At 42.1% G+C, this 16931-nt stretch overlaps 1 protein-coding gene across 1 annotated transcript; it reads right to left on the reverse strand.

The window, feature by feature from the left end:
* Window positions 1-4328: 4328 nt before the first annotated feature.
* On the reverse strand, window positions 4329-16088 carry LOC147906351 (uncharacterized). The gene is made up of 6 exons (XM_087384305.1): window positions 15899-16088; window positions 14840-15130; window positions 13729-13863; window positions 11323-11379; window positions 11063-11197; window positions 4329-4600 (listed from the first exon to the last, which is right to left on the reverse strand). Exons 2-6 carry the CDS (start codon window positions 15107-15109, stop codon window positions 4535-4537), a joined length of 663 nt encoding a protein of 220 aa, XP_087240431.1. The 5' UTR covers window positions 15110-15130; window positions 15899-16088; the 3' UTR covers window positions 4329-4534.
* Window positions 16089-16931: the final 843 nt, after the last annotated feature.

Consider the following 16931-nt stretch of genomic DNA (forward strand, 5'->3'; position numbering starts at 1 on the left):
TGAAGATATTCCACCCACTTAACTTGCAGAGGTGAAACTATTGGCTGAGAAAACAAATTCTTAATACTTTGATGATCTGTCTCAACCTTGAAGTCAGATCTATAAAAATAATGTCTCCATAACTTCAAAGCATGAACTATAGCTAATAGTTCCTTCTCATACATGCTATATTTAAGTTCAACACTTTGAAGTTTCTGACTTTCAAAGGCTATAGGATGTCCGTCTTGCATTAGTACAGCTCCAATGGATGTACCACTAGCATCTGTACATATCACAAAGAAAGGCTTGTCAAAGTTCGATAAAACTAACACATGGCTAGACATTAAAGCACCCTTCAAATTCTCAAAGGCACTCAAATGTCTATCACCCCAATGATACATTGATTGCTTCTTAAGAAGATCTGTAAGTGGTGATGCAATCTTAGAGAAATTCAAGATGAACCTCCTATAATAGCTATATAAACCAAGGAAATATCTTAATTTATGTACATTCATAGGGACAGGTCATTCCTTTATAACTTTCACCTTGGCTGGATCAACTTTGAATTCCATCTTCATTCATGACATAGCTTAAATATTCTATTTCCTTCTTAAAGAACTTACTCTTTTTTATATTCAGGAAGAGCTGGTTCTCATGAACTGATTCCGTCACTTGTGCAAGATGTTGCTTGTGTTCTTCTTCATTTTGGCTATAAACTAAAATATAATCAAAGAACACAACTATAAAATTTCCTACGTATGGTCGAAGAACTCTTCTCATTAGCCTACAAAAGGTAGCAGGTGCATTAGTCAACCCAAAGGACATAAGTACAAATTCATAATGTCTTGTTTGTGTTCTAAAGGCAGTCTTATGCACGTCTTATTCCTTCATCCTAACTTGATCATATCCTGACTTTAAATCCAATTTGCTAAATACCCTAGAACCTTTCAAGGAGTCTAACAAGTTGTTAAATTCTAGGTATAGGAAATCTATTCTTAATTGTCAACTTGTTCAGGGCTCTATAATCAATACACACCCTAAAGGTTTCATCCTTCTTTTTCACTAAAAGGACTAGAGCCGCAAAAGGTGAACTACTTGGCCTACTTAGACCTTTCTGTAGCAAGTCCGCAACTTGCTTTTCTATCTCCTCTAGCTCCACCTTATTCATTCGATAGGGAGCTCTACATGGAGATGAGGACCTTGGAATCAACTCAATAGTATGATCTTCAGGTTTATAGATAGGCAACTCATGCCGATCATCACTATCAAATCGATCATCGAATTGCTTCAGGAACTCTAAATGTCAACGTTCCTAATTACTATGTTCGGGCTTCACTTTCCTAACATATATCACACTACAACTCAGTCCCTTACATATCTCTCTTTTAACTCTAGTATGATATATGAGAAGAATATGGAAAATATCTCGCTCACCTTTTAAGGTGATCGTTGTACCTTCGTACTCAAAGGTACAAGTATGTTTCCTTACATCCATAGATGGTTGGAAACCATACCTCCAAGACTTGCCTAGGATCATATCAACTTCATGCAAAGGAGCGATAAGGAAGTCTCTACGATCCTCATACTTTTGGATCTTGAAGAGCAAGTTCTTGACTTTAGAAGTACATTGCTTTTCATTCCCTCTAAACGCACCTCCCTTGAAGGCCATTTCCTAGCCTTGACTATATTAGCCAACCTATCTGAGATAATATCATAGTTACTACCATCATCCATGAGGACGATGATACATTGACCCCCAACGTACCCATGTAACTTAAATAAGCTGTGTCGACCAAAGGTGTTATGCAAACTAGCATTATTGCCATTTTTATTATTTTCAAAATTTTTACAAGAAGGTTCACCCTCTTGCTTAGGGTGAGAGGCCCTAGATACATTGGTCTCGCCCATCTTCTTCTTTAACTCCGGACAACAATCATAGAATCTATGATGTGTCGACTTTTTGCATCAAAAACATTTTCTTTCCTTAAACAATCTATCCCTTTCTTGAGGAGACATGAATGGAAGTTTCATACGTCCACCTAGAGTAGGTTTCCCTGTTGGTTTACTACTAATTGTTTGTATTCCCGCTTGCCTAGGAAAACGTCGTCCATTCTATTTAGAATTAGTTGATCGAATGAAGGGTCTCCTTTGTGAAGTTGATGCCTTATGTGTTACTTCTCTCCTTCTAAGATTGACTTTCCTTTCCACTGCCTCGACCAATCTATAATGGCATCCTTTAACTTAGTCGGGCTTAGGTGTTCCAAATCATGTCGGATAATTGGTCTAAGACCCTATATAATTTCTCCTCTTCCATCTTCGTTGTGAACTCAAGAGAGAAACACCAAAATTTTGTTGTATTCACTCATTGTCTCCCTATCAAATGCCGCAGTTTAAACCATTTAAACATTTGATCCTTCTCATATTTAAGCGAGAGAAATGTCGTCTTTAATTCTTCCAAGAATTTAGACCATTCCTTGATTGGACTACTTTCTCATTGGCGTACAGACCACTAAAGTAGCACATCCTTTAGAGTAGCTAGTGCTAACTTGTCATCTTCCGTACAATCAAATTGTACAAAGTACAATTGAAAATGTCTAATCCAATCGAGGAGTTTCTCTGATTGCCTAACCCCGTCGTACTCAAGTCGCTCCTTAGGATCAAACCTTCTCTTAGCCTTTTCTGAAGGGTCTGCCTGGTCCTCAAATAACTTGCTTTTTTAGGGCATCTCTCTTTGAATTGTGTCAATTATTATTGACGACAATCCTTGAAGAAATTATTGAATTGCATTGTCTAGGTAGTGTGGTGGTGATGGTGTTTTTGGTGGAGGTTCAAGAGGTGGTTGAGGATTATCGGATAATGGATCAAATATGTTTTAGTAGATAGGGGTGTAGGGTGTTGTTTCCATGAGGTTTAATGTGAGTTGTAGAACATTTTCAGATGTGAATTCTTGATCATCTTCCATGTTTTTGTGAATAATGAAACTAATCAAGTTTTCAATTAAGCTTCGTGTGATGAGCTACAAGTGTGTGAAATGAATTTAAGTGTGATAAAAAGGGGGAATTGAAAAAGTGGTACTTCCCTACACCCGTTTGATGAAGCGCCCACTTCACCCTACTTGCTACAATAACACAGCTAGTTCTTCCACTATTACCCTTTTTTTTCCCCTTTTCCTTTTTAGAGCATATGCAATGTAAGGATGGGGAGAGAGAATGGGGAGAGAGAAATGGGGGAGGGGTTTTTGAAATACCTATATAGAGCGGGGGGGGGGGGGGGGGGCGGGGGGTTTTACTCACAATTTAAAAAAAAGGGAGGGGGGATTGCATTTAATGGTGGCGGTTGGGGGATTTTGGTCAATAGACGAGGGCGTCAACAGAGGCGACAGGTGGTTGGAGAGGCGACATGCATCGTCATGGAGGGGCGGCTCCAACTACACGACACTTCACGAGCGCGCCACGCGACATGACGTGGTTCATGGGACTGCACGCTGTGCGCAATTGGACTGCTACAACCCTAGCTAAGGTGACAACTGCTGTTATAGCCGCGACTGACACCACAACAAAGCGCGCCACGTGGGCGATGAACGGGGGCAACTACCTTGGGACGACGGCTCCTTTAATGATAGGGAGGTAGCACGGCACGCTGGCACCACGTAAGTGCACTACGGGGAAGGAAAATTAATGTGATGAGGGGGGGAGAGACTAGCCCTACGGCTGCCACACAATCGTGGAGAGAGGGACACGCAAGGGAGAGAGAAATATGCAACAAAGGAGATGGAAGGAGGGCACCCCTTGGTTTTGCACTTTGATGGTCATGCTAGTGTCGACCCTTGCAACAACTTCCACATGGTGGTTTCACACAGGAAAAGGATCAAGTCTCTTATAGCACTTGTCACGAACTTCAATGCAAGATGCTCATGGGTGCATATGATGCAAAAATTGAGAGATATTGGCCCTCCAAATGGGGTGGAAGGAGTGCCCACGTGAGTGCATTTTTGCTAGACCTTTCTAAAAATGCTCAGTACAAGCCACCAATCCATATGCATGCAAATGCCCTGCCCATACTCACATAGCATACATGATGCGAGAAGATACAACCCCTCATGCTTTTTGGGATCACACATCCCTTGAGCATACCCCATTATTCTACCCTTTGTCTATGACTCTGTTTTGCCTACCATTATTTAATGCAATACCCATGCAAAATACTAGCCTTTCCTAACCATCCTAGGACTTAATGCATATGTGCATATTTTATTATATCCAATTGAACAATTTACAATGTTACAACCATAGGGCACTTGCCAGATTCCCTACAATGATCCACTAGGATCTAATACAAATAATCATGTCATGACACTTAGCCAAGCCCCGTAACCAAAATAAAGTGAAACCCTTGCAGAATTTATGGTTCACATTCCATTCACACCCTCATGCCTCCCACAACCCAAAATGATCCAACTATGCAGTATAAACTCTGCAGACCAAAATTACATAATACAGATTTACATTTCCACTTCAGAATACTGTACAAGAAGGCTTTTCTTTTTGGCATTATGTCATCTATATATCCACTCATTCGCACGGCCACCAGATTCATCTAGGTCAATAAAAATGCTTACCGCCTGGATCCAAACAAGGCAATCATTTCAACAAGGGGAAAATCCAAATAAAACGAGGGCAACAAAATCACTCTGTTCCAGATAGAACTTGGAACCAAAGATCTCTGTCCTCAGATTTTCAAACTTCAAAGAATATAAAACAGTGCAAGAACTATCTTACATCCTTAAGAAAAGCAAAACCTATCCCATTTCTCCTTAAACATCAGTATAAATTCCAAGACCCAGAAAGACTTACACTACTGCAAATAGATCCACACCTCAACACGCATGTGGCAATGGCATTGACAAATTCATTATATATGAGCTTAATCTCATAATGCATGCACATCTCTCTCTCTCTCTCTCTCTCTCTCTCTCTCTCTCAGGTGTTGCTCTCCCCTCTCCTTCCTCCATGGGACTCCCCCAACCCACAGGGGTTCCCGTTCCCCGTGTCCCCCGCCCCCCCCCCCCCTCCCTTCCCCGCATCAGCCAGCTGCTTCTCGTGTCTGCTGCTTGCCACTCCCCAGATGCAGTGCCCACCAAGTTGACTGTTTTGCAAAGGATTAACAATTCTATGAAGGAGACAAAGTAGGAGCGATGGCCACATTTCTGGCAGATTTCTGTCTTTAAATGAAGAAGTAGAGAGGATGATTCTCAATAGTAGATGCATCGACACCAGAGAGAGAAGATGAGTTTTCCAGTAGCAAAGTACATCCTTTATGGGGGATGCAGCAACATAACTGAAACTCTGATGTCTTCTTTTTGAGGACTCAGATTGTAGGCTAAGCCAGAATTCAAGAGACTGAATGCCCTAGGAGATCAAATGCCCTAGGAGTTTGCACACTGTAAAATGCCTTACATTGCAGATCGCAGAAGAAGATACATTAACATGCAGACTGGTTTAATAGACTGCAGAGTTTTTTGAGGTAGAATCCACAGAATTTGAGGTGGAGCATACCGAGATTGCATGCAGGTCTTTAAAAAAAACAGTTGCAGGAAGAGAGTGCGAATAATTTGTACTATGTTAGGTGGCAAAGAGGGTTCTCAAAAGGATGAAAGAATGTGAGTGATTGGTGGCAGTTGCCCTATCATAGTTACCAAAAAATATGCTGTCCCCCCTGCTTGGAACAAGGCAACGCCGTCCTGGAGCAACAAGGATATGAGGAACATCTCAAACGTTCCCGGTGCCATGTGGGTAGAGCAATCCTGGAACAGCGTCCTGAGAAGTTTTTGGAACACCATTCCTTGACGTTCTGAGATCTGGTGCCTGGCATGGCAGCCTGAAGGCTATAAAACAGTTACAAAGTGCCATTTTTTGAGTTTTGCCTAACTCTCCTCCTGCGCTCACCTGCGTTCTTCACTCCCCCTAGCCTCTCTAACTACCCTTCAACTCCACCCCATTCTCTCTAAGCTCTTTTCCCTCCACTCTCCACTCCATGAGTGCACTCCGCCACTATACTCCACCCTCCCCCCAATATCCCTCAAGCTTCTACCCTCCACTCTCCTACCTCCATGCAAGCCAGTCTTCCCTCAAGCTTTCCCATGCCCCTTTCCCTCTCTCCATGTTTATATGACATGTCTTATGACGTGGTTTCCTATCATTCCCCCTTCATGAAACACTTTTGTTCCCGTATCCAACATTCCCATTCCGTAGTAACTGGTCCTATGTCCTGCGAGCTGTAAAACAGCCCTGGAGTGCCATTCTAAGCACTTTGCCTCACTCCCCTGCCCTTGGCTTGCATCCTTCATCCCCCCTAAACTCTCTAACTGCCCTTCCGCTCCAACCCCTTCTCAATAAGCTGTTTTTCCTACAACTTGTCTCACTCCCCTGCCCTTGGCTTGCATCCTTCATTCCCCCTAGCCTCTCTAACTGCCCTTCCGCTCCAACCCCTTCTCAATAAGCTGTTTTTCCTACAACTCGCCATTCTACTCCACTCTTCCTCAAGATTCTACCCTACTCTCCTACCTCCACGTAAGCCTCACTTTCCTCAAGCTCTCCTGTTCCCTTTACACTCTGTGTTTATATTTGCATGTCATATGATGATGTGCGATATAATGTGTCATGTGACATGTTCCTGTTCCGAGTCCACATTCCCCCTTCCCGAAACATTCCCGTTTCGGCATCCGCATGTTCACAAAATGTTTCCTATGCATGGTAGCTTTAGGTCCGATATCCAGTCTCCTACTTACATGGCGTCTCTAGCATCCAGCTGCCTCCCAAACACTTATGTTAGAAAGAAGTCATTGCCCTTTGCCTCCCAAACACTTCTCTTGTTAGAAAGAAGTCAATGATCTCCTACCGTTGAAGACTCTTCCTGTGGTGGGCCTCATGAGTCTCTCTCTGAGTCGGGTGGACTCATGTATCAAGTATGGCACATGACTCTGCTCATATCCATGTAACCATAGTTGAAAAGATAGAGATATCTCCTCGTGATGTCATAGTATTTGGGATCATAGGACATGCCTCGAAGCATGTAAAAAATAACAGCACCTTTGAATCCCACCACACAAGGGGAACCCCAATATCCTGCCTAGGGGCATGCAACCTATTGGGGCCATGGACCAACAGCATGCCCTAAAGATATGCTTTTGAAATTGCTATGGTTACCCATGGAGGAAATAAGCTGGTGGATTAGGTGTCGCATATGCAAATATTGTATTTTGGCTGAAGCTTAGGAATATGATGCTTGCAAAAGACCCATCAATGATGACTCTTGCATACATTTAGCCTGGATGCCAAAGAAAGCTCTAATAAGCAAGGACGGGAAAGGTTCGAATGTCTCATTCACAAATCCCTAGGTAACAACGTGCACGTGGTGAAGATAAATGTCTTAGAAAGGCACATCTGGGTCAAGATATGCACAAAGCAGGGCAACAATATTTCCTTGCCGATTGTTACATCCCACATTATAATTCAATGTATTATTCCCCATATGTAGCAGTAAGCCATGATAAACCCTTCTCACTTTGTGGCCAATCGTCAAGAGGACGTGAATTTATGAGACCTTTGATTTGCGACTCCCGTAATTTACACATGTCTGCCTTGAGCCTCTGGGATGCAAAGTGCTTGGTGGATTGATTGCACCAGAGTTTGGCTGTCTGGGACTTTTCTGCAGTTGTTAAGCCGTGTCTGGCTGGTTGGGCACTAGGTTGTGTAGGTGCAGGAAGTGCACAGTCAGTGGATGCCTTTGGACACTTGGTTGGCAAGGAGATTGCAGGATTGCCTAGTAATTGGATGCTTATTCACCATATAAGGTTGAGCAAGGGGATTGCAAGGTATGTAGGATATTGGAAGTCTGTACGTAGTGGTTTGCATGTGGTGCAGCTTTCGGGAGACGTTGTAATCAGCCGCTTGGCTTTATATGAATATTAAAGAAATACCACAAGGGGCGCCAGCGTTTGGGGCCAATCGGTGTCCTTGTTTCTGAGTAGGAGTGCTCTAGCTCCCTGTGATTAAGTTTGTGGTGATTAATTGTTTGGCTATTTACTGTGTATGCTATAGTTAAAGTGGATCTCATCACCCTTTAATCTAAGAAGGCTGATTTCACCAATGCTTGGGGCCGATGCTACTGCTTTCAAGCCAAAGGGAGAAGTCACTATTATGGGGGACTGCAATGCAAGCTAGAATAGTGCAATGTACACTATTCTTAACATACCCTTTTTAATTGCATATACAAGATACCTTTTTGGATTTTCTGGGGCGTACTGCTCCTTTTTGTCATATTCAGCCTCTAGTGACACATTAATCCCTTAGGGTTAGGATTAGGGTTAGGGATTATTCCTATTCCCTTATGGTCCTCTCTAGAATAGTGCAATGTACACTATTCTTAACATCCCCTTTTTAATTGCATATACAAGATACCTTTTTGGATTTTTGGGGGCGTATGATAGCAACCAAGACTGAAAAAGAAAACTAAAAAAATCAAAGTGGTATGTGCTGAGCATAGTGACTATATAACAAAACTCTTTACATGGGTAGATCATGTACAACTTAACCTTTGATTCCCCCTCATAAGTTGTAAATTATTCTTCACCTTTGGGAAGAAAAACCAAAAAATAGGTTGAAGAGAAGATGGAACTAGGCTAAAAAGAAATAAGTCCTCCTAGATCAAAGATTGATTGATTGTGACTGTGAAGTTGATCTGTAGAGAAATACGGATATGACATTGATCGAGACAATTGAGAAGATGCTTATTTGTCACAAAACCAAGACACAGTGCTACCTGCATAAGGTATGCAGAAGTAGAATAAGCTCTGTTGAATAATGGGGGATAATTTAAAAATGCACGATCACCGTCGGCAGGGGGATCCAAGGACTGCATAACATCAGGGGCTGGAGGAGCAAGTATGGTCCTTGCAGATAAGAGATCTACTTTGTGGTAATAGCCCATAAACTTGAAAAGGTATGATAGTAGAAGACCATATTCCATGGGGAAGGCCTAATAGCCTGAATATCCTGAAAGCTCAAGTAACATAATCTTCGATGGGAGTGTTTGAATATCTGTCATAAGCTCATCAAGGAGCTGACTGCAAGAAGGCCTAATAGCCTTGATTGCTAAAGAGAATGCATGAGCTGTACCAAAAGCATGTGAGCTACCATGCTGAGGGAATGCTGTCCGGACAAACTGGTAGTCTTGTATGACATCACAAAATTGCATCAAGCATGGGCTGTGCAAAAAAATCATGAATGCAGTTCTGGAACATTATTCTTCCCCAATTTGCTCCAGGGCAAAAACTCATGATATCAACGCACTATGGCAGGACTGAACCAATGCTGAAATGTCCTCATGCTGAGGACTGATTTGCCTCACAAGTGGAGTTGAAAATTGAATCCAAGAATGATGTACTATGCCATTGATCTCCGGAATCTAACAGAGATGAAAGGGTGTCATTCAAAGGGCTTACCTACAAGACTTCTGTATTGTTTGAGATCCAAGGAAGCATTATTGACATTCTATCGCTGATTTGTTTGAGTTGTCTTGAAAGCTTTCATCACTATGAATGAAGGAGCAGAAGTTGCTTGTTAACTGTTTCTGAATGTGGCAGGGCAGAATGGAGTTGAGGAGCTGAAGGGCATGAAATTCTGGAGGCGGCTTGGTCGGGAAAATCTTGGCGAGGTGGGACTTGGGGGACAAGGAAAAGTTGGGAGAGGGGCCACACGAGAAATCCACTAGCTTGCTTGATGAGTGCTCCGCAGGCTGTTGCCAGTGATGGCTTGGCAAAGAGCTAGAGAGCGTGGAAGCTTTATAGGCAGAGAGTTTTGGCTCAAAGCTATTGAGAAGCCTGAGCAAAAGTGGTAAGAATTTCAACGGGCCAAGGATGGGCCATTTGGGTTGACTGCTCGACCAATCATGAAAATCGTCCACCGAGATCTGTTCTACCTTCCAATGAGCCTTGAAAAGTGCTTCAAGGCTCCAACAATCTACAGTTTGCACAAGGAAGAACCTCAACATGAGGTCTCCTGCAAACACGGATGCAAACACGGAACTCTCTCACAACTCTTCCACCAGAGTATCAATCTGACGGAATTAAGACTCCCAATGGGGCCCCAGTCGGGCCCACATGTAGCTGAAACTACTAATGACCGACACTTGATTCAAGGTACATGTTAGGAAATGACAAAATTTTTGTTTTGCAGGTGTGAAAGACCTCCAGTTCCACTCACGAGGGTGTGCTTTCACTTTGACTTCAGTCTATCACTTCTGCTTATTCTTGAATATTATACCCACTCACCACCTCAGTGTTTTGATCTATATTTTTATGATACCCACCATAACCTCAGGGGTTTGTGGTATGTTCCATAAATACATCTCTCAATGTTCCTATGATCCATAAATTCAACCTTTAATATATTTGACCTTGTGCGGTGTAATGGACTAAATATCCTCCACCCAGATTGGCAAAACGTACCCCTTGTTTCATGAACAAGAAAAACATAACCCCTGCAGCCAGTTCAGGGATCACAAAAGCGTTATGGCACAGATCTTCCAAAATTTGCTGATGTTATAATTGTGGTCACTTTGTGACAGTATGAAGCACACTTACATCAACATGTCTCTCTCACACAAACACACACACTTGTTTTTTTTTGGGGGGTTGAAATTTTTGATGTTTTATGTTGCAGAGTAAATTTCCCAAAATAAGATGTGCCCAATACATCAAGAGAAGATCTCTGTATAAGACAAGTATACATCAGAGTCTATATAATGAGTTTGCAGACAATCATAGAAAGATTGCTGCACGCGCGCGCGCGCACATAGTGAGTACTACAAAAAGTTTATGACAATTAATCTTGTGGTTTGTAGATCTCTTCCCAAAAGAAAAGCATATAAGATGCAAGGAACCATTCTTGTCCAGAAAACTAAGCTTTGTCTCATACTAGATAGGAGAGCAAAAGGACAAAAGGGGTAATACAATTTGCGAGCACTAACATATATATCTATTCCAAGAAACAAGCATAGAATCAATCTCACAATAAAAACTTACCTTTCCAATTCGGGGCCTTTCTTTTGTTTTGGCAAGACTGTTCCGGATATAGGAAACAGCACCCCAACACCTCAAATTGTCGGCCACAGCATCCAAGTGCAGCAAGTACTCCTCTTCAGTGAGTGGGAATGAGCGCTGTGCATTCCAGTCACATTCTCATTGGGTAAACAAAGGCAGAAAAGTTAAGATTTGACACAAAAAGCCATCAGTTACAACCAGCTAAATCATTGCAAACCAGACAGCACGAGGTAGAAGTATGCCTGTTCCCGATATTTCCACATGACGTTCATTGCTAGTAGCTGTCTTCCCATGAACTCCTGCATTAAGAGTGAATCGTAGTACAATGCATTAGCTCCTCTCATATCCAAATCTTTGTGCCTTTTAATTTGTGACTTTGTCTAAGAATGTTTATCTTTGCTGCCTTGTTTTTTTGCAAATAAATAGAGGATGTTACTCCTTCCAAAGAACCCTGAATATATCATCGTAATCCCATCCCACACCATCTGGCATTACCAGAGTATTTCATCTTTCTCCACATAACATTTTTCGTCAGAATTGGCATGGCTTCAACCTTATAGAATGGGTGTCGGCTGCATAAAAAATCCTGAAAAACGCCTAAACACATCTTGTAAAAGTAAAACGAATAAAGACTTTTTATCCTGATGGTTGTCACCGGCAAGGTTGCAAATTATGAACTCCATCATGCACAGCGGGGAATAGCTACCATGGAATCCCCATTGATGTCATTATCGTGCATTGGTAGGTGTAGATCATTGTATAAACATATGCCTCATACATGGCCATACCTTAACCCCTCCTCACACACGAGCATCCATTCCAGAGATTATGGTGATCCAATCAAAGGGATGGCTAGCACTTAAGCAGGCTAATCAAAGAGTAGTCCGCAGTCTTTTCATCCATGCTACAATTGAGTATAACAACGACAGCACATCTTAGTATCTCCCAAATGAACAAATCTTAGGCAAAAGGTTAGAAAAAGTAGCTGATATTGTAGAGGCCCACAGATGAACACTTGTCGGCACTCTCGGTGGAACCCGTCTTAGAGTTCATGGGAATGAAGCTTACGTAACTCTCTCACTAACAGTGCCCATACTAGCTACTGTGTGCAGTACTGTCAATCCTAGCTAAGAAGAGAGAGAGAGAGAGAGAGAGAGAGAGACTGTTTGCTTGCATAAGACTCATCACAGTAAGCACATAGTTGTTCCACAATAGAAGACTAAGGGCATACTAGTTATTATCCTTATTACTGATAGCCTTGGCAGTCACCAATGGACCTCTGAATACAACTGTTGGCTTCCTTCAATGAAGGGCGCTGAATACATCTTCTGGATCCTCACTGGAGAGGCTAGATCTGCTAAGGCTATATGGCTGGCTGTCCATTGCTAGGACTGGATCCCATATAAGTTTTGGATATGGAGTATGTGGATGAAGGATGGGAAGGTGTGGATGAAAGAAGGGAAAGGATCCCAAGTAAGTAATGGACATGGAGGGGGCTAAGAGACTAGAGAGGATCCTGAGAGGGAGCTGCTGCTGGGTGAAGCTGAGGGAAGGGTGCAAGAATTGTTGCTGTCAGGCTGGAGAGGCTGGAGCCATCCTGGTCAGCCTGGCATTGACCAGGTCATAAAAATCAAACATTGACAAAAAAATCTAATTGACCCCAAAAAGGTTGGGGTCAACGATTTAAAAAAAAAGGCATTGATGTTTTGCCAAATCCAACACTGTTCTTTTGCCTGTTTTGTCCCCATTTGGCCAACTGACACCCTGGTGAGTGGTCTTGGCTTGACAGGGCAGTCCATGCAAACTGTGCAGGTGCCTTTCTAATCATATGGTACTCACCTTGGCAAATGACTTTGTCTAGCAGCCTCCCCTTGGACTTCTCACGGAAGAGGCATTGGATCGAGCGGCATGTATCCAATACAAGGTTGTCTCCACATTCTGGTCTCAACTTTGAGCCAGACATTCACCCTGGAAGATCTCCTTCTAGCTGTGGCACATGGAGAGCCCCCATTGGTCCCTGACTAGACCAGATAAGGAGTGATGGCGCATGTTACTATTCCATGGCGGGAGTTCACGAGACGATCTCACACTGCTTAAGGGGATCTACCAGTGCTCGCTCAAGATCATCTCTCCGGCGAGACATATACATCGAATGTTCACCTGGGGCATGTCAGCCTGGCTTACAATGGGGAGGCATGCTTTTCACATCAAGGTGACAATCTCCTGCTTTTTTGGTGACTGGAGCAAACAATTGCACATCAGGAGATCCAGGCATTGGATATCTCAAAAAGCTTGGAACTCTTCTAAAGAAAGTGGAAAAGTACTTTTTTGGTGTGGTCATGTAATGTGCGGCACCTTGTGATGGGGAAACATAAGACTCAACCAGGTGCCAACCTCATCCACATCTGGCTAAACATAATGTAAACCTTGTGCTCAATTAGGGAGCAAGGATTGAGCCGTTAGTTGTATAGTCCACCACATTGAATGTTGGAAACTACTCCCTGAAGACGCAATCTGCATGGCAGCTAGTTTCTCTTTCTTTTCAGCGCCTCACGGATAGCTGATCTTTTATTGTTTCTCAAGGTATAAAATAGAAATTTCTTTTTCTTGGAGAGGGCAGGGGGAAATACAGAGCATGTAGCAGGTACCTTCTTTATAAGCTGGACATCATAAGATCTTCCATACTTGTTCCTTATAAGCATGGCAAGCTCCTTCCCACCGAACGTTGCATCATCCTCACCAATAATGTTTTCTAATTTTCTGCGTAATAAATCTCCATTTACCTGCACGTTAAGGAAGGATGTCAGCAAACACAATATAATCAATTTGGTAGGAAGAGTGTTAAATCAGCAAGTCGACGAACGTTACAAGTATCTGCAGAGCAGCAATTTACCTTCCCACGTTACTGTGACCTGCTATCTACTGTAAAATTACATTCAACATATTTAGCATCCCTCAATTTAATACCTTTGCATCAGAATGCCAGACCAAACATGCAAAGATTGAGTAAATTGTTGAGCCATCCCATCTCACCTTGCAGACATGTACATCAATAGAAAACCAGGTTCAAAGAGAAATTTAGCATAAGAAACATCACTCTCTTCCCTACATCGGTATCTAACATCCCTTCAAACTTTGCATGAGGATTCAACCAAGTGCCGCAGCATCTTGCCTCAAAAACTGTATTCTAGAGATGAGAGCTTTCTAGAAACAACTACAAGCAGACAAGTGATACCTTCACAATAGGCATTGCCAAAAGAATGGACATTTGAAGGTACATATGTAAATTGAAAAGTCCACAGAGGCAAACCCTAAGGTTTGTCAAGGCTAAAACACACACAGCCAATACCAAGATCTATATGAGAGCAAAAGTGTTGGCTCCTCTCATATATCCAGTCCCACTATGTGCACAAAGTCGGGCTTTACTTATGTCTAGAAGGTGAACAATTTGGAACTAAGATTATCTTCCTCCTAAATCAGCTCAGTTAACGTCAACTTTGGTCCCAGGAGATACAAATTTGCAGTAAGCCAACAATCCTTTTGTAGAAAGCAACTTGATGGGTTCGTTTCCATTCCCAAATTAACAATTCTTCTACACATTCATTAAGCAATACAATACAGGCTCAGCCTGAGTAGTCAACTGGGCAACGTGAGGGGAGAACTTCAAAGTGATTCCTGCTGGTTAACGATTTGCTCATCACTTAGTTGAATCCCAATTAAGAAAGTGTGTGGCCTAAGCTATAGCCGGAACTGACTTACATCAGACATGTCATTACTAGCTGATGAATCATCTTCCCTGTCATCATTCTCAGCAGGCTGCTCTTCTCCTGGAAGTGCTTTTGGAGACGTCAACAATTCTTTATGGCCACAGTTATCTGCCTGCAAGCTGCATCCCTTGTGTGATTGATGTCTGTAGTAAGAGGACAACCATGCCTTTCTCCTTTTGTTACAGCTCAACTCATCTTGCATAGTGAAAATTGATCGAGTTCTGAAACCATGCAGCCCGGTTGCTAGTGAAGCGGATGCCATTTCCAATGGTAGTTTTCCACCCTGGAATTTAGAGTACGACAAAAAAGAATTAATAGATTACTTTTAGAAAGATAGTGTAATAAAAAAAAGATATCATCTAGCTCTTACGAAAAGGTAGAGCGCACAGAAGCATTATATGACACAAAATCATGCTTCATACAATCCTTCTAGTCTCTTCTTATTGAATCAAGTAGTTATCTTACGGATCGACGATGAGAGTATCAAGTCAGAAATGACGCTTGTTATGCACATCAAATATCCGACTCCTGACGATGTAATCTTAGGCGGTGCTTGGAATGAGAACAATTTTATAATACTGAAAGCCCATCCTTCCATTTTCTGAGCGGACGCCGTGGAATTCCTCGTTGTCTACTGACGAAGGTGAAAGGACCGGCACATGCCATTCTTTTGTGTTAAGACAGGAAAGCAGAAAAGATAGAATGTTCCAAATATGACGTGGCCCACATTCTGTGAGTCATGGGCTGCGGCTTGAGAGAGTGAATAAATGTCCCAGTCTGTGGGAACAACTTTGCATGTATGTTTCTACCGATTAGTCTCGAAGTTGAAAGTCGCAAATTTGGCTGGGAACTAGACGTTTTGCAATCATCGTGAGCGCAAGGACTTATCCTTTATCCCTCGTACAAGCTCCCTTATTTGTTGATTGGATTGCGAGGAATAGATATGACAGCATGAATTGTAACAATCCATAAAATTTTCAGAAGTGTACAAAGAGGATGCATGACAGGAGATGTGCAATTGCGCGATGGGAATGCGTGAGAGGACGCTTACGTAGGAGGAATGGTGGTGAAGGCGGGAGGAGAAGCGATCATCCGTAGATTCGTTGCAGCATCGTCCTCCACCTTCGCTCGTGCCCACGATGATTTTGTTTGGTTCACGTGAAAACCTTCAATTGTGGATTGTTTGCCTTGTTGGCACTTTACTCACTATGGCAATGTCTTCGGTATTTGGGTTCTACTCCAAGGTTATGCTTGCTTTTAAAAGGTTTACTTTCGAGAAAAAGGGTAGAAATCTACTCTTAAATTGTCTTCCCCTATAAAGCTTACAAAAAGATGCCCATCCAAATACTTTCATATCAACACAAGCCCTCTCTTGAGATTTGACAAACCTACCCTTGAAATTGTTAAGCTTATTCTATAACTAATGTATAGGTTGCTGATATCATCAGCATCTCACATAAGGTGCAACAGTTAAGAATCTTTAGTCATCACAGAGTGGAATGATGATCGCACTTCAGTATGATGTATGTGATTGATTTTGTAGTATTTATTTCCTTACAAATGTTCAGGTGCTAATCTCATGTAGGATTCATTAAGATTTAAGCTTCTCAAAGAGTAAACGCAAAAGAAGCTTTCTTGCTCAAGTTTGAAGTACTTTCGTTAATTCACATTCAAAGTATTTGATTTTTTCGATTACAAAAGGGAGAAACAAAAGGGCCAATATGATCACATAGAATCATCAATATGAGAAGCAAGATTTGGTACATCACCTTGCATATCTTAGAGGCAATACTTTTACTATGAAGCTAATGAAAGAACATGTAACTTGGCACTTTTTCAAACTAAATTATATGAATAAGGCCTTGGCTGAACAAGTTCCTGAAGTGCATATATGGGACTATGATAACGTAGAAGTTGATGTTATAAGGACTTGTAACAGATTGTAACTTACATAATAGAATGAATAATATACTCGTAGAATTGTCAAGGAGAAACAACTAGGAATACAATATGGTGTTTCCTTCTAATCGTGGATCCACCATCCTTATATCTCTCATTCTTGATTACTCCCTCATGCTAAAGAA

The sequence above is a fragment of the Dipteris shenzhenensis genome, chromosome 1, assembly GCF_047967505.1.
Source record: "Dipteris shenzhenensis isolate YYH24624 ecotype China chromosome 1, Dip_SZ_1.0, whole genome shotgun sequence".
Classification (NCBI taxonomy): Eukaryota; Viridiplantae; Streptophyta; class Polypodiopsida; order Gleicheniales; family Dipteridaceae; genus Dipteris; species Dipteris shenzhenensis.

Excerpts from the sequence above, each read along its gene's own strand:
- LOC147906351 (XM_087384305.1), bottom strand. The coding sequence starts at position 15,109 with ATGGCATCCGCTTCACTAGCAACCGGGCTGCATGGTTTCAGAACTCGA. Across the intron at positions 11,198-11,322 it reads TGTGGAAATATCGGGAACAG|CGCTCATTCCCACTCACTGA; the intron begins GCATACTTCTAC and ends TGGAATGCACAG. Across the intron at positions 4,601-11,062 it reads AAAGGCCCCGAATTGGAAAG|GCGGTAAGCATTTTTATTGA; the intron begins GTAAGTTTTTAT and ends GTTTGGATCCAG.